The sequence below is a fragment of the Schistocerca americana genome, chromosome 2, assembly GCF_021461395.2.
Source record: "Schistocerca americana isolate TAMUIC-IGC-003095 chromosome 2, iqSchAmer2.1, whole genome shotgun sequence".
NCBI classification, from domain to species: Eukaryota; Metazoa; Arthropoda; class Insecta; order Orthoptera; family Acrididae; genus Schistocerca; species Schistocerca americana.
This window is the reverse complement of record NC_060120.1, coordinates 840720034-840738863: the sequence shown is the minus strand read 5'-3', so window position 1 is coordinate 840738863 and position 18830 is coordinate 840720034. Positions and strand designations below refer to the sequence as shown.

Below are 18830 nucleotides of genomic sequence, written 5' to 3'. Positions count from 1 at the left end.
AGGTCAGAACGCCCATGAAACATTGTGCACCACACCATAACATCTGGACCACCAAAACGATCATATTCGACAATATCCCTGGTTGCATTAAGTGTTCCCACTTGTCACTTCATGAATTTACGTCCAGAATCACTACTCATACTGAATCTGCTCTCATCCAAGAAGAGCACGCGATGCCACTCCTCATTGGTCAGTCGCTATGCACTTGGTACCATCTAACATCATTGTGCTCTGTACACTCACAGGTCAAGATCATTATGACACTGCACTCCTCTCACATGTGCATCTTTTCAGTGGTGCAGTCGGCCCTGACGTCATTTTTATGGCTGACAATGCGCAACCACATCGACCAGCGCAGGTGGAGGAGCTGTTGGAATGGGAGGATATTCGGCAAAAGAGCTGGTCTGCCCATCGAGCACTTGTGGCGTGCACTGGGGAGACGTATAGCAGGACGTTCATATGCACCAACGACCATCGACCAGTTGTCAACCACGCTAGTGGAGAAGAACTCCTTACCAACCTTGGTACTAACATGGGAGCACGTTGAAGAGCACGCATTGCCATCAGTGGCGATCACACACCCTATTAAGAACTGTGTCACGTCTTTTGTAATGTCCAGGCGATAGTCATAAACCGCGGTAGTATAGAGTCCATAAATAAAAGTCTGCAATATACGTCTCCAAAGATGTTACTAAATTGGGCTATAGACCCATAAAATTGAACCCTAATGCATCCATGGATATGACATGGGATTTTTCTATCAATGATCGTAGCACATGCTACAGAAAAATTTTATAAAACCTTTGAAAGACATCATGTTTACACCAGTGACTGTTAAACTATTTATTTCCACTATTGCAATTTCGGCCTTAGGCCATTATCAAGTGCAGACATTTTGGCTTTAAGTCATGTCAACTTTATCCACGCTGACACATTTATATGTCATTGTCATTTGCTGTTATATAATTCGTAACGCTGCTAAGTAGTGCGGGCACATATATTGTAAAGACCGTATACCGTAAAGTTGACATGGCTTAAAGCCAAAACATCCGCACTTGATAATGGACTAAGGCCGAAATTGCAATAGTGGAAATAAATAGTTTTTGGGTTTGAGGTACGCCAGTTATGCAAAACACCGTTTTTCTCAGTACTCGAACATGTTTCGGCACCACTGCGCCATCATCAGTGGGTTTTCGTTTTTATTTATTCTGCAATGTGAACATTTTTGTTACATGATTATAAAATTATGTGCACTTTTAGTTCAATCAACAGATCGTTTCTTTTTGTAAATACCTTTACATTTGGTGAGCATTAATTTTCTGGACCACTTTTGTGTTAATTATTACAGGTAGCTTGTCATCTGCAACCAAACGATTTGATGAGAAAGCTACCTGTAATAATTAACACAAAAGTGGTCCAGAAAATTCATGCTCACCAAATGTAAAGGTATTTACAAAAAGAAACGATCTGTTGTTTGAACTAAAAATGCACATAATTTTATAATCATGTAACAAAAATATTCACGTTGCAGAATAAATAAAAACGAAAACCCACTGATGATGCACAGTGGTACCGAAACATGTTTGAGTACTGAGAAAAACGGTGTTTTGTGTAACTGGTGGACCTCAAATACAAAAAGTTTTAACTGCAAACACGGCCTACGAGGAGCTTCAAATCAAAAAGATGGATATGGAAATAAATAGTTTAACAGCCACTGGCGTAAACATGATGTCTTAAAAAAAATTACATGACTGTGAATCCCAGTTACGAAAAATTAAATATAATATCTTTGTTGGATTCTCTTGTCATGTCTAGTGTATTTGGTTTTTCGTTCTTATTAGTTTTTATTAGCGTTATTATTAAGAGAGATATCTTTAGGCTGTTCATGAGACCCTACTCATTATTCTTTGAACAGTATTATTTTCTCATTTCAATTTTCAAAAATGGTTCAAATGGCTCTGAGCACTATGGGACTTAACAGCTGTGGTCATCAGTCCCCTAGAACTTAGAACTACTTAAACCTAACTAACCTAAGGACAGCACACAACACCCATCCGTCACGAGGCAGAGAAAATCCCTGACCCCGCCGGGAATTCAATTTTCAGATAATCTTCTTGATTACCTACCGCAAATATTATTTTTTGAATTGTACTGCTCCTGTTGTTTTACGGAATATCAATGTAGTCTTTTGGATATGGTGATGTAGGCCTGTAAAGTCTATAAACAAACTGTCAATCATTTTTAAACTGTAAAAAATGTTTCTGGTGGATCCAAGACTTGAAAACTGAAATAGTTACAGTAGAAGATGTAAAACGAAATAAAACTATTTCTAGAAGTTTTAGTTAAAATATCAGTGATTTCCAGGAGAAGGAAAAAGAGAAAATATGCGGAAAGAACGAATGCGAGGAAGGAAGTGGAGGAAAAACAGTAAGGTGAGATTTGGGCTTTTTAGACGGCCCCATGTGGATAAAATGATAAGAAACAGAAAACAGACATTTAAACAATAAAAACTGGATTCATGTATATTTCATTAACAGTACTTTATTATGGATGGACAATTTGAATATTGTAAAGTTATAAGGTTAGCAAGAAAATTGGAGCTTAGAATGAGATGTGAATGGTGAATGCTGTAGGCAGCTACGGTTGCAGCCTCTTGAGAGATAATTCGGCGTAGCTGGCAGCGAGCGTGTCGGCGATCCAGTCAGCGTAGTAGGGGACACTGGTGTAGACCCCAGGGTAGCCGGGGATGCCACATATGTCGTGACCCCAGGACACCAGACCCGTCAGTATACCGCCACAAGCCATCGGCCCTCCGCTGTCTCCCTGCAGCAGAGTACACCAGTTCGCCACTTGCAACACAGTTTCTCTATTCCTCACTGATCATCTTAGCACTAGGAGTTCACCTGTTCCATACCTAACAGTACATCCACATGTACATTCAGTTAATATTTGTTATTAATTTAGGCGCTTCAGTCTGGAACCGCGTGACCGCGACGGTCGCAGGTTCGAATCCTGCCTCGGGCATGGATGGTGTGTGATGTCCTTAGGTTAGTTAGGTTTAAGTAGTTCTAAGTTCTAGGCGACTGATGACCACAGCTGTTAAGTCCCATAGTGCTCAGAGGCATTTGAACCATTTGTTATTAGTTTACAGTGACGAAAGTGGACAATATTATATCGTGAAGCACCACCCCAATATTTATCAAACTGCGAGCGGAGTTCAATAAGTAATGCCACACATTTGTTCTCGGTCAGTTTCGCTTGAAAAAGATCGGAAGTTACTGTGGGACATCGTGGAATATTCCCGCTTCAGCCCCTACAATTCCACGAAGTTTCGATTGGTGGCGGTCTGCTCGTAACCTTCAAAGATATTCATAGGCGCTTTCAGAATGACTACGGACACCTGGCAGTGAACAAAAGCACGGTGAGTTGTTGGGAGAGGTGTCTTTCATCGTCTCAACGCGGTCACGCAAACCTGCCCAATGTCCTGCGTGCAGACCTGCCGCGCACTGCAGTGACTCCTGCAATGTTGGAACTAGTGGACACTCATTCGAGGCGATCCACGGCTCCCAATCAAACACCTCGCTGCTCAGCTGGACATCTCTCTTGGTAGTGCTGACACACTCATCCACCTGCCGGAGTACTCTTAATGTTTGTGCCCGCTGGGTTCCACACCGCCCAACAGAAGACCATAAAGCAACGAAGGGCCTTTGTACGGAAGTGCTTGCCTGTTGCGCAGCTGATCGTGACAATTTATTCTCGAACATCGCCTCAGATACATGGCTTCATCATTTCGAACCGGAAACAAAACGGCAATTCATGAAGTGGCACCACACCACCTCTCCTCCGTAGGAAAAGTTCAAATCCGCACCCTTAGTCGATATAGTCATAGCGGCTTTGTTCTAGGCCTCTGAGAGGGTTATTCTGTTTGATGTCCTCCACTATGGCGCAATGATCAGATGTGAAGTGTGTTGTGCTATCCTCAGGAAACTGAAGAAACGATTATAACGTGTTCTTCGCCACAAAAACGCAAACGAACTTCTCCTTCTCCATGGCAAAATGCCTCACACAGTTGTGCGCACCCAAGAGAAGCTGCCGGCCCGAGTGACCGAGCGGTTCTAGGCGCTACAGTTCGGAACCGCGCGACCGCTGCGGTCGCAGGTTCGAATCCTGCCTCGGGCATGGATGTGTGTGATGTCCTTAGGTTAGTTAGGTTTAAGTACTTCTAAGTTCTATGGGACTGATGACCTCAGAAGTTAAGGAGCTCACGAAACTTCAATTGATTGTTCTTCCTCATCCACCCTACAGGCCGGATCTCGCACCTTCCGACTTCCATATATTTGGTCTCATGAAGGATGCACTCTGCGGGAAGCAGTACGTGGATGATGAGGAGGTTATTGATGCAGCAAGACGGTCGCTGCGACATCGACCCTTTGAATGGTACCATGCGTGCGTACAGGTCTTCCAAGTTAGGCGGCGTAAAGACATCGCATTGAACCGAAATTTTAGTGAAAAACAGGGTTTTGTAGCCTAAAGAATTGAAATAATATAGTGTACTGGAATCCCGAATAAAACCAACCTGCTTTCAGAAAAAAAAAATGTTGCATTACTTATTGAACAACCCGCGTGTGTGAAGATGTTCATCTCGTAACGGGAATTATGTGATCAGACATTCCGACCATTTGTAGCTGCTGCCTATCCTCAACATGAGCATGAGATGTGACCCTGACTGCCACAAATGTTCTTGTATTCGTTTGAATAAAAATCATCAGCAATGTTGGCCGAAGACTTCCAGGTTAAAAATTCACCATTATTCTGCCAATGGCCGTGTTGAAAGAGGGCGGACGTATGGAGAAAGGTTCAGGACACTCTCTTGCCCTTGTGGTGGAAAACTGCCCTTAAAGGCGGAAGAACCAACAATTGTCAACGGTATGAGGATGCAGAAGGCAATGGAAACCACTGCATTAAAGGCACATAACATGTGTCATCAGCACATGTGGCCTGTAATTGAAAAAGTGTCGTGATGATTGATCTCTCCACTGCCAGAAGCTTCCGGACTAATCCCCCATTCGGATCGAAAAAAACAAGGATTTCTAGTCAATTGTGTTTAGGGTAATATCAACAGCAGAAGAAAATCGTAAAACGGGAGTAGGTTTCGTTATGAGTAGGAAGGTAGGGAAGAAAGTAAGTTACTGTGAACAGTTCAGACATATGGTTGTTCTCATCAGAATCGACATGAAGCCAACACCGAGAACGATAGTTCAGTTATACATGCCGACGTCGCATGAAGATATAGAGAAAATATATGAGGATATTGAAAGGATAATTCAGTACGTACAGGAAGATGAAAATCTAATAGTCATGGGGGACTGGAATGCGGTTGTAGAGGGAGGAATAGGAAAATGGATTATGGGAGAATATGTACTTGGGACAAGGAATGAGAGAGAAGACAGACTACTTGAGTTCTGCAGTAAATTTCAGCTAGTAAAAACGAATACTATGTTCAAGAACCGCAATAGGACGTAGTATACTTGAAAAAGGCCAGGATATATGGGAAGATTTCAGTTATATTACATCATGGTCAGGCAGAGATTCGGAAATCAGATACTGGATTGTAAGGCGTTGGCAGGAGGAGATATAAACTCAGATCACAATTTAGTAGTGATGAAGGGAAGCCTGAAGCTTAAGAGACTAGTCAGGAAAAATGAATGCCCATAGAAGTGGAATACAGAGGTGCTAAGGAATGAGGAGATACGCTTGAAGTTCTTTGAATCTGTAGACACTGCCATAACGAATTGCTCAGTTGAAAAGGAATGGACATCTGTAAAAAGGGGAATCACATATGTCGGAAAGAAAAACATAGGTACAAAGAAGGTAAGTCTAAATAAACTGTGGATAACGCAAGAAATACTTCAGTTGATCGATGAGACAAGGAAGTAAAAAAATGCTTAGGGAAATTCTGGAATACAGGAACACGAGTTATTTAAGAATGAAATAAATAGGAAATGCAGAGAAGCTAAGGCGAAATGGCTTATGGAAAATTGTGAAGAAATCGAAAGACAATTGATCGTCGGAACGACATATTCAGTTTATAGAAAAGTCAAAATAACCTTCGGTGAAGGTAGAAATAAAGGTGGTAACACTAAGAGCGCAATGGGAATTCCACTGTTCAGTGCAGAGGAGAGAGGGAGGGAGAGAGTGGGAGAGCAGATAGGTGGAACGAGTAGACTGAAGGCCTCTATGAGGGGAAGACTTGTCTAATGACGTGATAAGAAAAGAAACAGGGGTTAATATACATAAAATAGGGGATCGAGTATTGAAATCAGAATTGAAAAGAGCTTTGGAAAACTTACGATCAAATAAGGCAGAAGGGACTGGTAACATTCCATCAGAATTTATAAAGCCATTGGGGGAAATGGCAGCAAAACGACTTTTCATGTTGGTGTGTAGAATGTATAAGTCTGGCAATATACCATAGACTTTCGGAGAAAAACATTATCCACACATGTCTGAAGAGTTGCAAGAGCCGACAAGTGCGAGAATTACCGCACAATAAGCTTAACAGTTTATGCATCCAAGTTGCTGACAGGAATAACAGACAGAAGAATGGAAAAGAACATTGAGGACGTGTTAGATGACGATCAGTTCGGTTTCAGGAAAGGTAAAGGCATCAGAGAGGCAATTCTGATGTGCAAAATGGATCTGTGATGTTTCGCCAACACCGAAAAAGGTGCGAATGTAACACATGAGTACAACAGTTGAAAGAACGATTTTTATAACAGCTTAATGTGGTTGTACGAGCGTTTCGTGCGTCATGAGAGGGAGACGATTAAAAGCACCATATTAACTTTTCTCCACTTTTAATTAATCCAGTCTCGAAACTTTTTGGACTGACAGCTTACTTCTTACCATCGAATCCTTGAAATGCTCTGCGGATGGCAAGCCAGGGGAATGGGTGGGTCAGTCAAGGATCTGTACCTACCTGGATGTTTTTGTAGCTAGATAATGTATTACCATCATAACAGGAGAAGATGTGAATAGTACAAGTTTCCTAAAGAGATTGAAACTATTTACTTCAGCTGAAATTGTATTATACGAATTTACGTAAATTAAATACAGTTCCTGAAATTTTCCCGTTTTAAATGATATCTCACTGGCTACAGCCAGATGACATCGACTTCTTGCCACTAAATTTCTTCTGATAACCATTCGGCCGTCTGCAAGTGAACGATTTGTAAAAAAAGAACCCCATTAAGATATTAACTGTTAATGTAATACCTAGAGCTGAAGTTGTGTTATGAAAATGTAAGACGCCGTTTGTTCATTTAGAAGAGATGCAGCTGTATTCGAAAATATTTCCATCATATGTTGACCTTAAATATGGCAGAGCTGTAATTTTAGTGTAAAAATGAAACATATACTGTTTACAAATGTAGAACAGACGCAGCTTTTGTACTGTGAGGAGAAAGTAAAAGTCTCCACAATCCATTGAGTGGAACAAAGCTGAATTTGTGTTGTGACAATGTAACATGCTGGTTGTACATTTGGCAGAAATGCAGTTGTATTGCAGTAACATTATCAGCTATATCTCTCAGTTTATATGTCTCTTGATTTCTCAAAGATCGGCCTATGCCTGCCAATATATGGAGAGTGAGAGAGAGAGGGAGAGAGAGAGAGAGTGTGAGTGAAGGATCTTGAGAATAACCCCCCCCCCCCTCTACCAACACACACACACACACACACACACACACACACACACACAGGCGTTGACACCCACGCGCGCCCGTGAACACTTTTCCTGTTCAAACCTGCATGCCAAGTAGTTTTTCGAAAAGAAATCAATCTATACGAACACATGCACACAAGTTAAAAGCATTACGAAGTTGTGTAGCAGGAGTTCTTTCCCTGGGTGACAGTGTGTGACACGGTGTTTAAGGACTCGGCTGTGCTTAAATACAAGTGAATGAACGGGAATTTTTTTTTCTCTCTTCCAACTTAGGTACGAAAAAATTCCTAGAAAATAATCAGTTCATAAGAATACGAGTAGGCAAAGAGAATATTTCATCTGATTCACGGCTGTGCACAGAGTTATTTACCGCGTAGGCCGTAAGTCAGTTGTCACTCGTAATCCTTAGACTTTATTTTGCCTAGCATTGTGGTTAGTCTGTTGTGTCTTTGGTTAGTGTGTAGTACCCATACGTCAGTTGAATACTAGCAGTTTGAGGTTATGTTGTTTGTTGCTGTTTGAGAAACAATGAATTGAAAGTTAACTACAGAACTGCGTGTATTTGTTTTGCAGACATTATGGAAACATGACTGTAATTACGGTGATGTTCGTGACTTATTTGTGGAACGTTTTGCAAACATCCAACTTCCATCTCGAAAAGGTAATCGAAAGTTAAATCTACGATTTGAAGAGACTGGAAGGGTAATGGAGCTACCCCATTTGGGAAGGCCAAAGTATGTTACTAAAGGAGAGAATGTTGACCTTGTTACGTAATGTTTTGTGCAATCACCGACTGAAATTCAAAAGAAAGTGTTCAAGGAATAGAGCATAGCAAGAACAAGCATACGAAGGCTCCAGAAAAAGCTGAAATAAGGACTACTTTTTTACTTCATGCCAAACCGGCATAAGGAATTCTGCGAGTTATACGCAGTCGGACAAACATCTGACCCAAGTCTTACATAAGCAGTCTTTGGAGCGATGAAGCGACTTTTAAAGTGAATGGCAGAGTGAACAGAAACAACTGTGGCTGAAAAACTATGTCTCTCTTTATGTGCAGTATGTACGCTTCAGTGTTGCTCTTTACCTACTATAATTTTATTTGTTTGGGGAAGCCAAAATGGCTATTGATTATGACTGAAACATCACATTTAATGGTGTGATATGTACAATACAATACGTTTCTACTCAGGTCTGAAGATGGTCATTACTGCCCAAAATTAATAACGTGATTACAAATAAACATTGTATCCTAGACTGGAGTTACAATAAAAAATGGTTCAAATGGCTCTGAGCACTAAGGGACTCAACTGCTGAGGTCATTAGTCCCCTAGAACTTAGAACTAGTTAAACCTAACTAACCTAAGGACATCACAAACATCCATGCCCGAGGCAGGATTCGAACCTGCGACCGTAGCGGTCTTGCGGTTCCAAACTGCAGCGCCTTTAACCGCACGGCCACTTCGGCCGGCTGGAGTTACAATAAAAGAAAGAGTTAAAATCACCTTGTTTGAGCGTTTAAGCAGGGTTTTTCCACAGTGCACTAATCGGGCCTTATTTTTATAACAGTACTCTAAATTATCTAGTTATGAATCAAGAAGTGTAGTTAAAATTGGAAAGTAACAATTAATGTGGGCATATTGGTTAAACACTTTGAACGTTGTGTAAGCTTTGTATTCATTACTTTGAATCGTATCACGTAACACATATTAACCAACAAAAGCATTTTAATAGATATGATAAAAATCAAAAGTCAAAGAGTAAACAGATTTTTCAGAGAATAAACGTTTCTTTCATAATTCACGTAATACTCTTCTAATCAATAAATATCCTGTATTACACACTTTCTAAACTAGCCTATTTTCTTCCTCAGGTTTCAAGCTATCTCCGTACAAAATTTAATAGAAATTGGTTGAGTGGGATAGTCGTGAAGATTTAATAGACAGTAAATTTCACATTTATAATATTAGTACGGGTATTTTGAGGAGTGGATTAGTGGAGGAGGTATTATTGAATGGTCATCACGATCATTAGATATAACACCCATGCAATTTTCTATCTGAGGTATACTACAAATTAACATTTATTCCATCAAATTTGGTGGTATTGAGCATTTGAAAGAACAGAATTTGAGAACATGCAGTCTTGGAAGATTTGTGACAAAATTTGTAAATGCTGTTGAAAAGATGCAATGTTTGCTTAGAACAGTACGTAAACCAGCTTGAGCATCTTTTGGAGTTTCACTGAACTCTTCATGTAATTCTGTGTTTACAACAAATTTATGTTTTCATTTGTTTAGTATTACTGCATCGAACGCATTTTTGACAGCTGACTTATGGCCCATCCTGTATATTACACAGCTGTTAGAGTACCATGCGTGCTGTGTTGTCGCGCACATCCCTGGGCGTCGCTGTACACACAGGAACGAATACGAGGTATGCACTTGACCAAATCGGCATGCCAAACAATTTGGGAAGTAATCAATCCATACGTACACCATTAACACTGGATGGGCATGTTTCTTGTGATTGTAGCTGTTCAGAATCAGTTTAAGAAGCTAATTCTATTATGTAAGTAACCTACAATATATCGGAATACACGTCACCGAACAATCTATTGATACCGGTAAAATTTTTTCAACAAGGTGTCGAAACTAAGAGCATGGTGAACTATAAATGAACGAATATTAAACACATTTCTTTTTTTTTTCTGTGTTATGATAATCCTGTTTCACCGTGGACAGAACGTATGTAACAAACATCTCGGTACCAAAGTCATTCTGGCTCTACCACCGTACATAGGAATAGCAATACAGGAAGCGTCTTTGTTACATTTTCTCTTAATGGATCTGATATCAGATATATTAAACGGAATGGTAACGACCGACGTAACGATGAGTTAGGTGAAATTCACGTACGTTTTGCAGTAACTTGGCAAAATGATTTAATTGTTACTGTTTAAGTGATTGGTATAAACTGTGGAGTAGGTCAGCATGAAAATGTGATTACAATTAAAACAGAATAAGAACACTACGCACGCTAAAAGTACAGTCTGTGCACACTTCGTTGGGTCTTTTGTGTCACTAGTCCTCAATTGGTAAAATAAAGACGACTTGGAGCAAACTAACACATCTGTGTCAACAGCTGCAAACCTTTGCAATCGGGTAACGCTTTCGGAAATGAGCAGTCACGGCGACAATGTAAAACATTCCTACTTTTAAATTCGGACTTTTGTGGAGACGGATATTTCTATTGTAACAATATCTTCCATTAAGCGTGTCATTTACTTATGAAGCAAATTCTGTTTCGTCCATACGAAAGATGTAACCCTTACTTTCCTATACATGCCACATGTTTTGCTGATAACGCTACACACCGGTGAGCCAAAACATTGTGACCACTTGTTTAATAGCGTGTCGTTCCACTTTTCAAACAGTACAACAGTACAACAGAGACTCTGCTTGGCATGAATTCCAGAAGTATATGGCACCAGATGTCTACCCACAGATCAAGCAATTCCTGTAAATTACGGGATGTTGGTTTACGGGCATGCAGCCGGCGCCCAATATGTGTCCGAATGGGTACAGATCAGGCACATTTTCTGACTAAAACATCAATGTGAGTTCACTATAATGCTCCTCAAATCGCTGTAGCACGATTCTGAATTTGCAACACAGATAGTTATCCTTGAAGGATGATGTCATCGCTGTAAGGGTAGACTTCAGGCATGAAGCGATACAGGTGATCAGCAATAATGTTCAAGTAGTTCATTGCTGTCATGATGCTTCGAATACCACCACAGATCCCATGGAAGCCCAATTCATGTACCCCACAGCATGATTCTGCCCTCACCGGCCTGCATCTGTGGCGCGGTGCATGTTTCTTGCAGCCATTCGTCAGGGTGACGGCGTGTAAGGGACCCAGCCATCTCTATTTCACCATCCTTCAACTACTTTCCACGGGTGCTCACAACAGTAGTACGCCAACAGGCGACCAGATTCGCAGTTGTAGAGATTCTCGTTTCAGCCGTAGTGCCACAACAGCGTCCCCTTTGTCAGACTGCTTATATCACCGGATCTCCGCATCTGAGGCCCGCGTCTTCGTTATAGTGGTTGCACGTTCGTCTCTCTTCCGCTAACATTCTTTCCTTACTGCGTCACCTGCCCGCAACACCCTATTCAGCCTCGTGGTGGGCAGTGCTCATTATGTTTTGGCTCAGCGGTGTATGATTAGCAAGGCAAAGTTGTCACAGCTCCCTGCGAAACACTAAAATTGATCATTAAAATGTACGTACACTGTGGATCGATTCAGTATGTGTGCAGTGAGGGTGAACGTATCCTACACAACTATGAGTTTGCAATCTATAGGGAACGTTATGCAAGCATGGTATGTTGTGTGCTGTATTTAGCAGCAGAAGTGTTACGACATTTTGGAAAAAACGACGTTTTGTCTACGGAGTGCGTGATTGATTATATTGAAAAATTTTTTTTTGTTTATTTATAGACGCAATCACATGTTTATGATACAGTCATAACCGGTTTCGGCCATACAGTGACCATCTTCAGATTCTAAAATAATGGAAAAGAAAATTTATATTAAAACCAGGCTTATTAGTAATCTAACTGAATTTATGCGAAATACATATAATTCATACCTAAAGGCGGGATACACTCAAGACAGGTTCATGCGTTGTCAAACACCGGTCTTATATAGATATAAAAATTTGTTAGATTTTGTTCTCCCTCTTTGCGCTAGATGCGAGCGTCCTCTAAAAGATAGTCTTAATTTTTCAAAATCCTAAAATATACAAATTTACCATTACTATTTAGGCCAAATGTACATAACATTTAAGATTACAGGACAGATCGTTAAATCAGTAAAATAACATTTCAGAACAAGGAGAAAACATTGCTGTAGATAAAAAAGTAGTAGCACTTGTAGAGAGTATTTCTGACGTCCAATGGCGCTGTATTTCGGGCTACTGCCTGTTTATGGCGTTGTCCCTTAGTACGGCAGGGACGACACGGGCAAGACGACGAGTGTAGCGCTCTGCTGCAGGTGGATGGCACGCTCCTCCGCCTTAGAGGTTGTGGACATCTGCTGCGGCCCTCAATAGACAGTGCAATACTCGACCGCCGGAAGGCTCCATCCTCAGCTGAAACACGCACGTAGTAAAAACGATTCGCTCAGATGAACAGATCGTCGTAAATGTTGAAGTATACGTCTGTTGCAAATTCATTCTGTTCATTGAGGAGTTTGTCAGGGTCTCTGCGTTTCGTAACATAAACCTCCAGTTGTTCTAAACTGTCTGATCGTTTACTTTTTGCAACTTCATGTAGAATTTGAAGCTGTTCGTCGATGTTACCAATACTACGACCCTCCTCTTGCATATGTAAGGCTAGCGCTGTCTTATTACTGGGATACGTGTGCTCTTTAATAAGTGTCATAAAGATGTGATTGCGTCTATAAATAAACAAAAACATTTTTACAGTGTTACGACATGTTTCTCAAATTATTCAGTGGTCCTGTCTAGTCTATACAGCTTGAGATTCTAGATTATGTCCGTTCTTTATAATGACGAGCCTTAATCATTTATGATTCCGAACCAGAACTCTTGGTTGTCTCATTCATCAGCGTCCATCATCCATCCGTACCTGAAATCTGAGTCACAGTGCGTGCGCTTATATCCGAGAAACCGTACGCTATTGACACAGTCCGATAAGCTTGTCACATATTCTGTCCGGCTACTCACGTTGCAGGAGTCCTTCCCTCCTTCCTCTAGTCCAGCGCAGATGTTGTCCTCTCGTACTTCGTTGTCTGGGTTATCGTAATCGACGTACATTTCAGCGCACTCCTTCGTCAGAATGAGCGGCAGATCTACGGCTTGTAGGATTGCGGGCAACACATGATACTCGTCCTGAAACACACAAAGAGCGATGAAGGATAAGTCGCCGTGAGTAGTGCGTCAGGAAAACAAATACGAGGGTTGGAACTTAAATAATAGAAACTATTTATTCACAACCGATACAAAAGAGTTACATGTTTGCACCTGTTACTGTCCTTCAAAGTAGTCGCCAGCGTTGTGTAGAACCCGTTGCCAGCGATGTGGAAGGCGTAGTATACCGTTAGCAGAGCCTGTTCTGTTGATGGTGCGAATGGAGCGGTGTACTGCCTGTCGAATCACTGGAACAGTTCCGAAGCGAACGCCACGAAGTGGTTCCTGCATCTTTGGAATCAAATCAAAGTCACAAGGACTTAAGTCCGGGGAGTATGATGGATGGTACAGTACTTCCAAGTCCCATCGACCGAATAGAGCAGCCACAGCTTGGGCTGTATGCTCCCTCGCATTGTCGTGTAAAATGATGGGTGTGTTGCGCAGAAAGTGTCGCCGCTTGTTTCGCAAAGCCGATCGCAGGTGATGCTCCAAAAACGAACAGTAATACTGTGCATTGACGGTCTGCCGTGGAGGAACGTAATGCGTTAGGATAACACCATCACAGTCTACACGAGGATTACCGGCATCATAACTTTCACCATACTGGCGCTCTGACGCATTTTCGACATTCGCGGTAGCCCATAACGACGCCTTTCATTGGATTGGCGTTTCAATTTTGGCTTCGTGGCATTCGCTTCAGGATTGTTCCAGAGATTCGACAGGCAGTAGATTGCTACATTCGCATCATCAACAGAACAGGCTCTGCTAACGCTATACTACAACTTCCACGTCGCTGGCAACGGATTCTACACCACGCTGGTGACTACATTGAAGGACAGGAACAGGTGCAAACATGTAACTCTTTTGTATCGGTTGTGAATAACTACTTGCCACTATTTAAGTTCCAAACCTCGTATATTGGCGTTGACGACGGTTGTCGTGCTGGAGAGATAACACGTTCATTGCCTCGATAAAAAGAATATTCTACAGGAGCAATAATTACAGTTCCAGTTTCAAACGGCTGTTGAAAGAGAACCATTGTTCAGAATGGCGTAAAATTTGAACAGTACATTATTTACGCAGAGAGGAACGTCACGGGAAAAAGCGGCGATTCCACAGTTTGCGTCCGGGATGCCGAACATGACTGTGTCCACGAAGAATCGCTCGGTGCTGGTGAAGCTCTTTTACAAGAATGACGACTCCGAGAGTGGCTTTGCAGTAGTTTCGGACGCTCAAGGGTAGGGTAGGTGGTGCGATGTCTGCTAAAGATCAGAAGAAAGTGATAATAGAATTCAAAAAGATACGTTCTTTTGAAGTGCATTTCGGCAGAGGGAGGTGAGCATGTGATCCGACGTCTGTCGAAGATGTGGCCACAGCACTTTCAGGAGGGATCGGGCGGTGGTGTTCAAACATGCAGTGCGCGGAGAATCGCCCGAACGTTTCACACGAGTTGTGGCACAGTGCATAAAATCCTACGAAGCATACTGAATTGTTATCTACACAAAATTGCCTATGTTCAGTAGTTGCTTCGTGCTAATCTTCCAGAAAGGCGAATGTTCGCTCTGCAATTTCTTGCTTGCTTATAAGAGGACAGTGAATGGCCACGGGACATTCTGTGGACCGACGAAGCCCTTTGCATTTCCAAGGACATGTGAGTACGGAGAATTCCAGAATATGGCCAACGGAAAATCGGAACTCGTATCAACCGGCACCACTTCATTCTTCAAAGGTGACGGTGTGGTGCGGGTTGAGCGTATCGTTCATCGTAGAAAAGTATTTTTTCGAGGAAGTGAGTCCTGTGATCCGGTTACCTGCACCGTCACCGGTAAACGCTACGAGAGCCCTTTGCGCACCGTCATTCCAACCCTTCAGCAGCGTGGATGTGTGGATAGGATCATTTTTATGCAAGATGGCGCTCCTCTGCACACTGCTTAGCCGGAGAAACGGCTTCTGTAGAGCTATTTCGGAAATGCTAGAATTATTTGTCACTCAGTCACCTTTTCCCTACAACATGGCCACCCAGCTCACCTGATACTAATCCGTGTGACTTAGGGCTGTGCAGTTATCTGAAAGATGTATTCAATGGTACAATTACGAACATAGCCGATCTGCAGGAGTGCATTGCGTAACGCATCCTCAACATGACCCCCGAGACACTCCGATCTGTTGTGGAACATACTGTTTTTCTATTCCATCTTCTGGCACAAAACTGCGGACAGCGTATAGAACTGGTCTTGCGTCAGACTCATGACAATTAGAAACCGATATCATTTTGCTTTTTATGTGATTTTTGCCTCCAGGACAACTAAAAACTAATTTCTACCATCCGATGTGGTACGAGCTTGCCGTCATGAATGGGGTTAGCTAACTAAGCAGAGGCACAACTGTTCACTGCCGAACTTGTGCAGTTGTGGACATTGAACAGTACTTTTGGTTTAATGTGCAATTCAAACCATAGCTGTCGTATTGCGATTCATATGTCATTTGTAGACGATCCCATTTACGTATCTAAGACGCTTAAAACGCCGTGTGTTAGTAAGATTTTCCTTAAATGTTTTTGTTCAATGACGCTTCCCCCTCCGTCAATAATGTGTTGCTCAAATTTGACGTCATTCTGAGCAATGATTCTCGTTTTGAAACTGTAACTTTACTTATGTACACCCTGTACATATACTACATACTGTGCAAACTACCTTGAACTTGTAAATTCCCTCTCATTTCTAGAAATATTAAATTTCATTGAATTAGAAGAAATTACATCTTTCGAAGGAAGAGAATGACACATTGTGCCTGCTGCCTTCAGGATTCCTGTAATTGTCTGCCGCACAAGACTGATAACTAGCGATGACAAGATGATGATGATGTTTGGTTTCTGGCGCGCTCAACTGCGCGATCATCAGGCCCCGTACAAAGTCCCAATTTTTAACAGTCCAATTTTTTCACAATCCAAACTATCCACTGTCACAAATGATGATGATGAAATGATGAGGACAACTCAAACATCCAGTCCCCAGGCAGAGAAAATCACAAGCCAGCCGGGAATCGAACCCAGGATCCCATGTCCAGAGGCAGCAACACTAGTCACTAGACCACGAGCTGTGGACTAGGTTTGACAAGAAACCTCTCCAATATGTAGATATAATTTGTAAGTACTCAAACAACGGAACAATCATCCATATCAATTTGCAATACCTGATCAAAAATATCTGGGCACCTACTTGTGGGCATTAATGTGGAGTGTATCCACCCTTCACCGTTATGACTGTGTGAACTCTGCTGGAGACACTTTCAATGAGGTTTCTGAATGTGTGTGGGGAATGGCAGCCCATCTTCATCAAGAACCGAATCCAGCTTCTGTAGTGATATTGGACGCTTGGATCTGGAGTGAATTCGACGTGCTACCTCATTCCCAAGATGTTGCATTGGTTCCAGGTCGGGACTCTGGACAGGCCACTTCTTTTCAGGAATGTTCACAAACCATTGCCTCACAGATAAAAACAGCCATCGTCTCCAAACTTTTTTCTCTACTGCACGCATTACACAATGCTATACAATCTGTTCATATCTAACCTTTAAGCGCAATTTTGGGACCTCCCCTTAACCACGGAAAACTCCTCCATATCTAACACCACCATATCTGTGCTTCAGGATGGCACTACGTTGGTGAGCTATGGGGTAAAATACTTTTCGGGTGTCAAGAAAGACTACACGTAGTTGACTGCCTCGATCGATGACTTTCATGACGCCAGTTGATAAGAGACCGAATTGGGTTTCGCATGACGGTTCTTTCAGGAATTCCTACTGGTTGGTATTGAGTAGGTTTTTTTGTTCAGAATATCACATTATGTGTCACCCCAGAACAGATAGACGCCAATGAATTTGTATGGCAGTTTTCTGGATCACGTTTGCTACCTCTCTTACAGAAGAATGTTCTGTAAAATTAGAAGCTGTGATCTGGTGAGACCTGTAATTGAGTGGCGTAATAAAATCCAACGCACGCTGGATAAGAAACGAAATATCTATACATCCGATAACAGACAGATCTTTGCGGATGCAGACTTTGGACACATTCACGTTCGAAGTGGTGCACACAATGGATTTGTCACAGATCACATTGACACGTGTTGAACACCGAGAGTGTTTAACACGATGGTTTCTTCTCTGAACCGCGCCGCTGTTCCTACTGGGCAGATATTCTCGTATAATGAGTGCATGGGAAGAATTTTGTATAGATTCGCTAGATGAGGTACTTATATGACCTCATTTACATGAAACGTATGTCTTACATTTTACTTTGGATGTACCCTGAGGTGACAAAAGTCATGGGATTCCTCCTAATATCGTGTCGGATCTCCTTTTGCCCAACATAGTGCAGCAGCTCGAATGGCAGGGACACCACAAGTAGTTGGAAATCCCTTGCAGAAATACTGACCCATGTTGCCTGTATAGCTGTCCATAATTGCGAAAGTGTTGTCGGTGCAGGAGTTTGTGCACAAACTGACCGCTCGGTTATGTCCCATATCGGACGATCTGGGTGGCCAAGTCATTCTCTCGAATTGTCCAGAATGTTATTCGAATTAATCGCGAAAAATTGTGGCTGCATGACGTGGCACATTATCATAAATAAAAATTCCATTTTTGTTTGATAACATGAAATCCACGAATGGCTGCAAAAGGTCTCCAGGTAGCCTAACATAACCACATGTAGTTCATGATCAGTTCAGTTGGACTCGAGAACCCAGTCAACTCCATGTCAACATAGATCACACCATTACGGAGCCATCAGCAGCTTTCACAGTGCCTTGGTGACAACTTGGATCCATGACGTCATAGGGTCTGCGCTCTTCCAACTGAAATCGGGTCACATCTGATCAGCCCAAAATTTTACGGTGGTCTAAGTTCCAACTGATATGGTCACAAGCCCAGGAGAGGCGCTTTAGCCGATGTCATGCTGTAACAAAGGCACTCGTGTCGGTGGTCTGCTGCCATAGCCCATTAACGCCAAATTTCGCCGCATGTCGTAACGGATACATTCGTCGTACGTCCTACATTGATTTCTGTGGTTATTTCGCACAGTGTTGCCTGTCTGTTAGCACTGACTACTCTACACAAAAGCGCTGCTATCGGTCGGTAAGTGAAGGTCCTCTGACACTGCGGCGCCCGAAATTTGGTATTC

At 42.1% G+C, this 18830-nt stretch overlaps 1 protein-coding gene across 1 annotated transcript in view; it reads right to left on the bottom strand.

Moving 5' to 3' along the window:
- Positions 1-2637: 2637 nt before the first annotated feature.
- LOC124594474 (trypsin-1-like) overlaps positions 2638-18830 on the bottom strand; it is a 53541-nt gene continuing 37348 nt past the window's right edge. The window contains exons 6-7 of the mRNA XM_047132850.1: positions 13472-13636; positions 2638-2823 (exon numbers count right to left, since the gene is read on the bottom strand). Coding sequence (XP_046988806.1) covers positions 2638-2823; positions 13472-13636 — 351 coding nt within the window. The remainder of the gene's footprint in view (positions 2824-13471; positions 13637-18830) is intronic.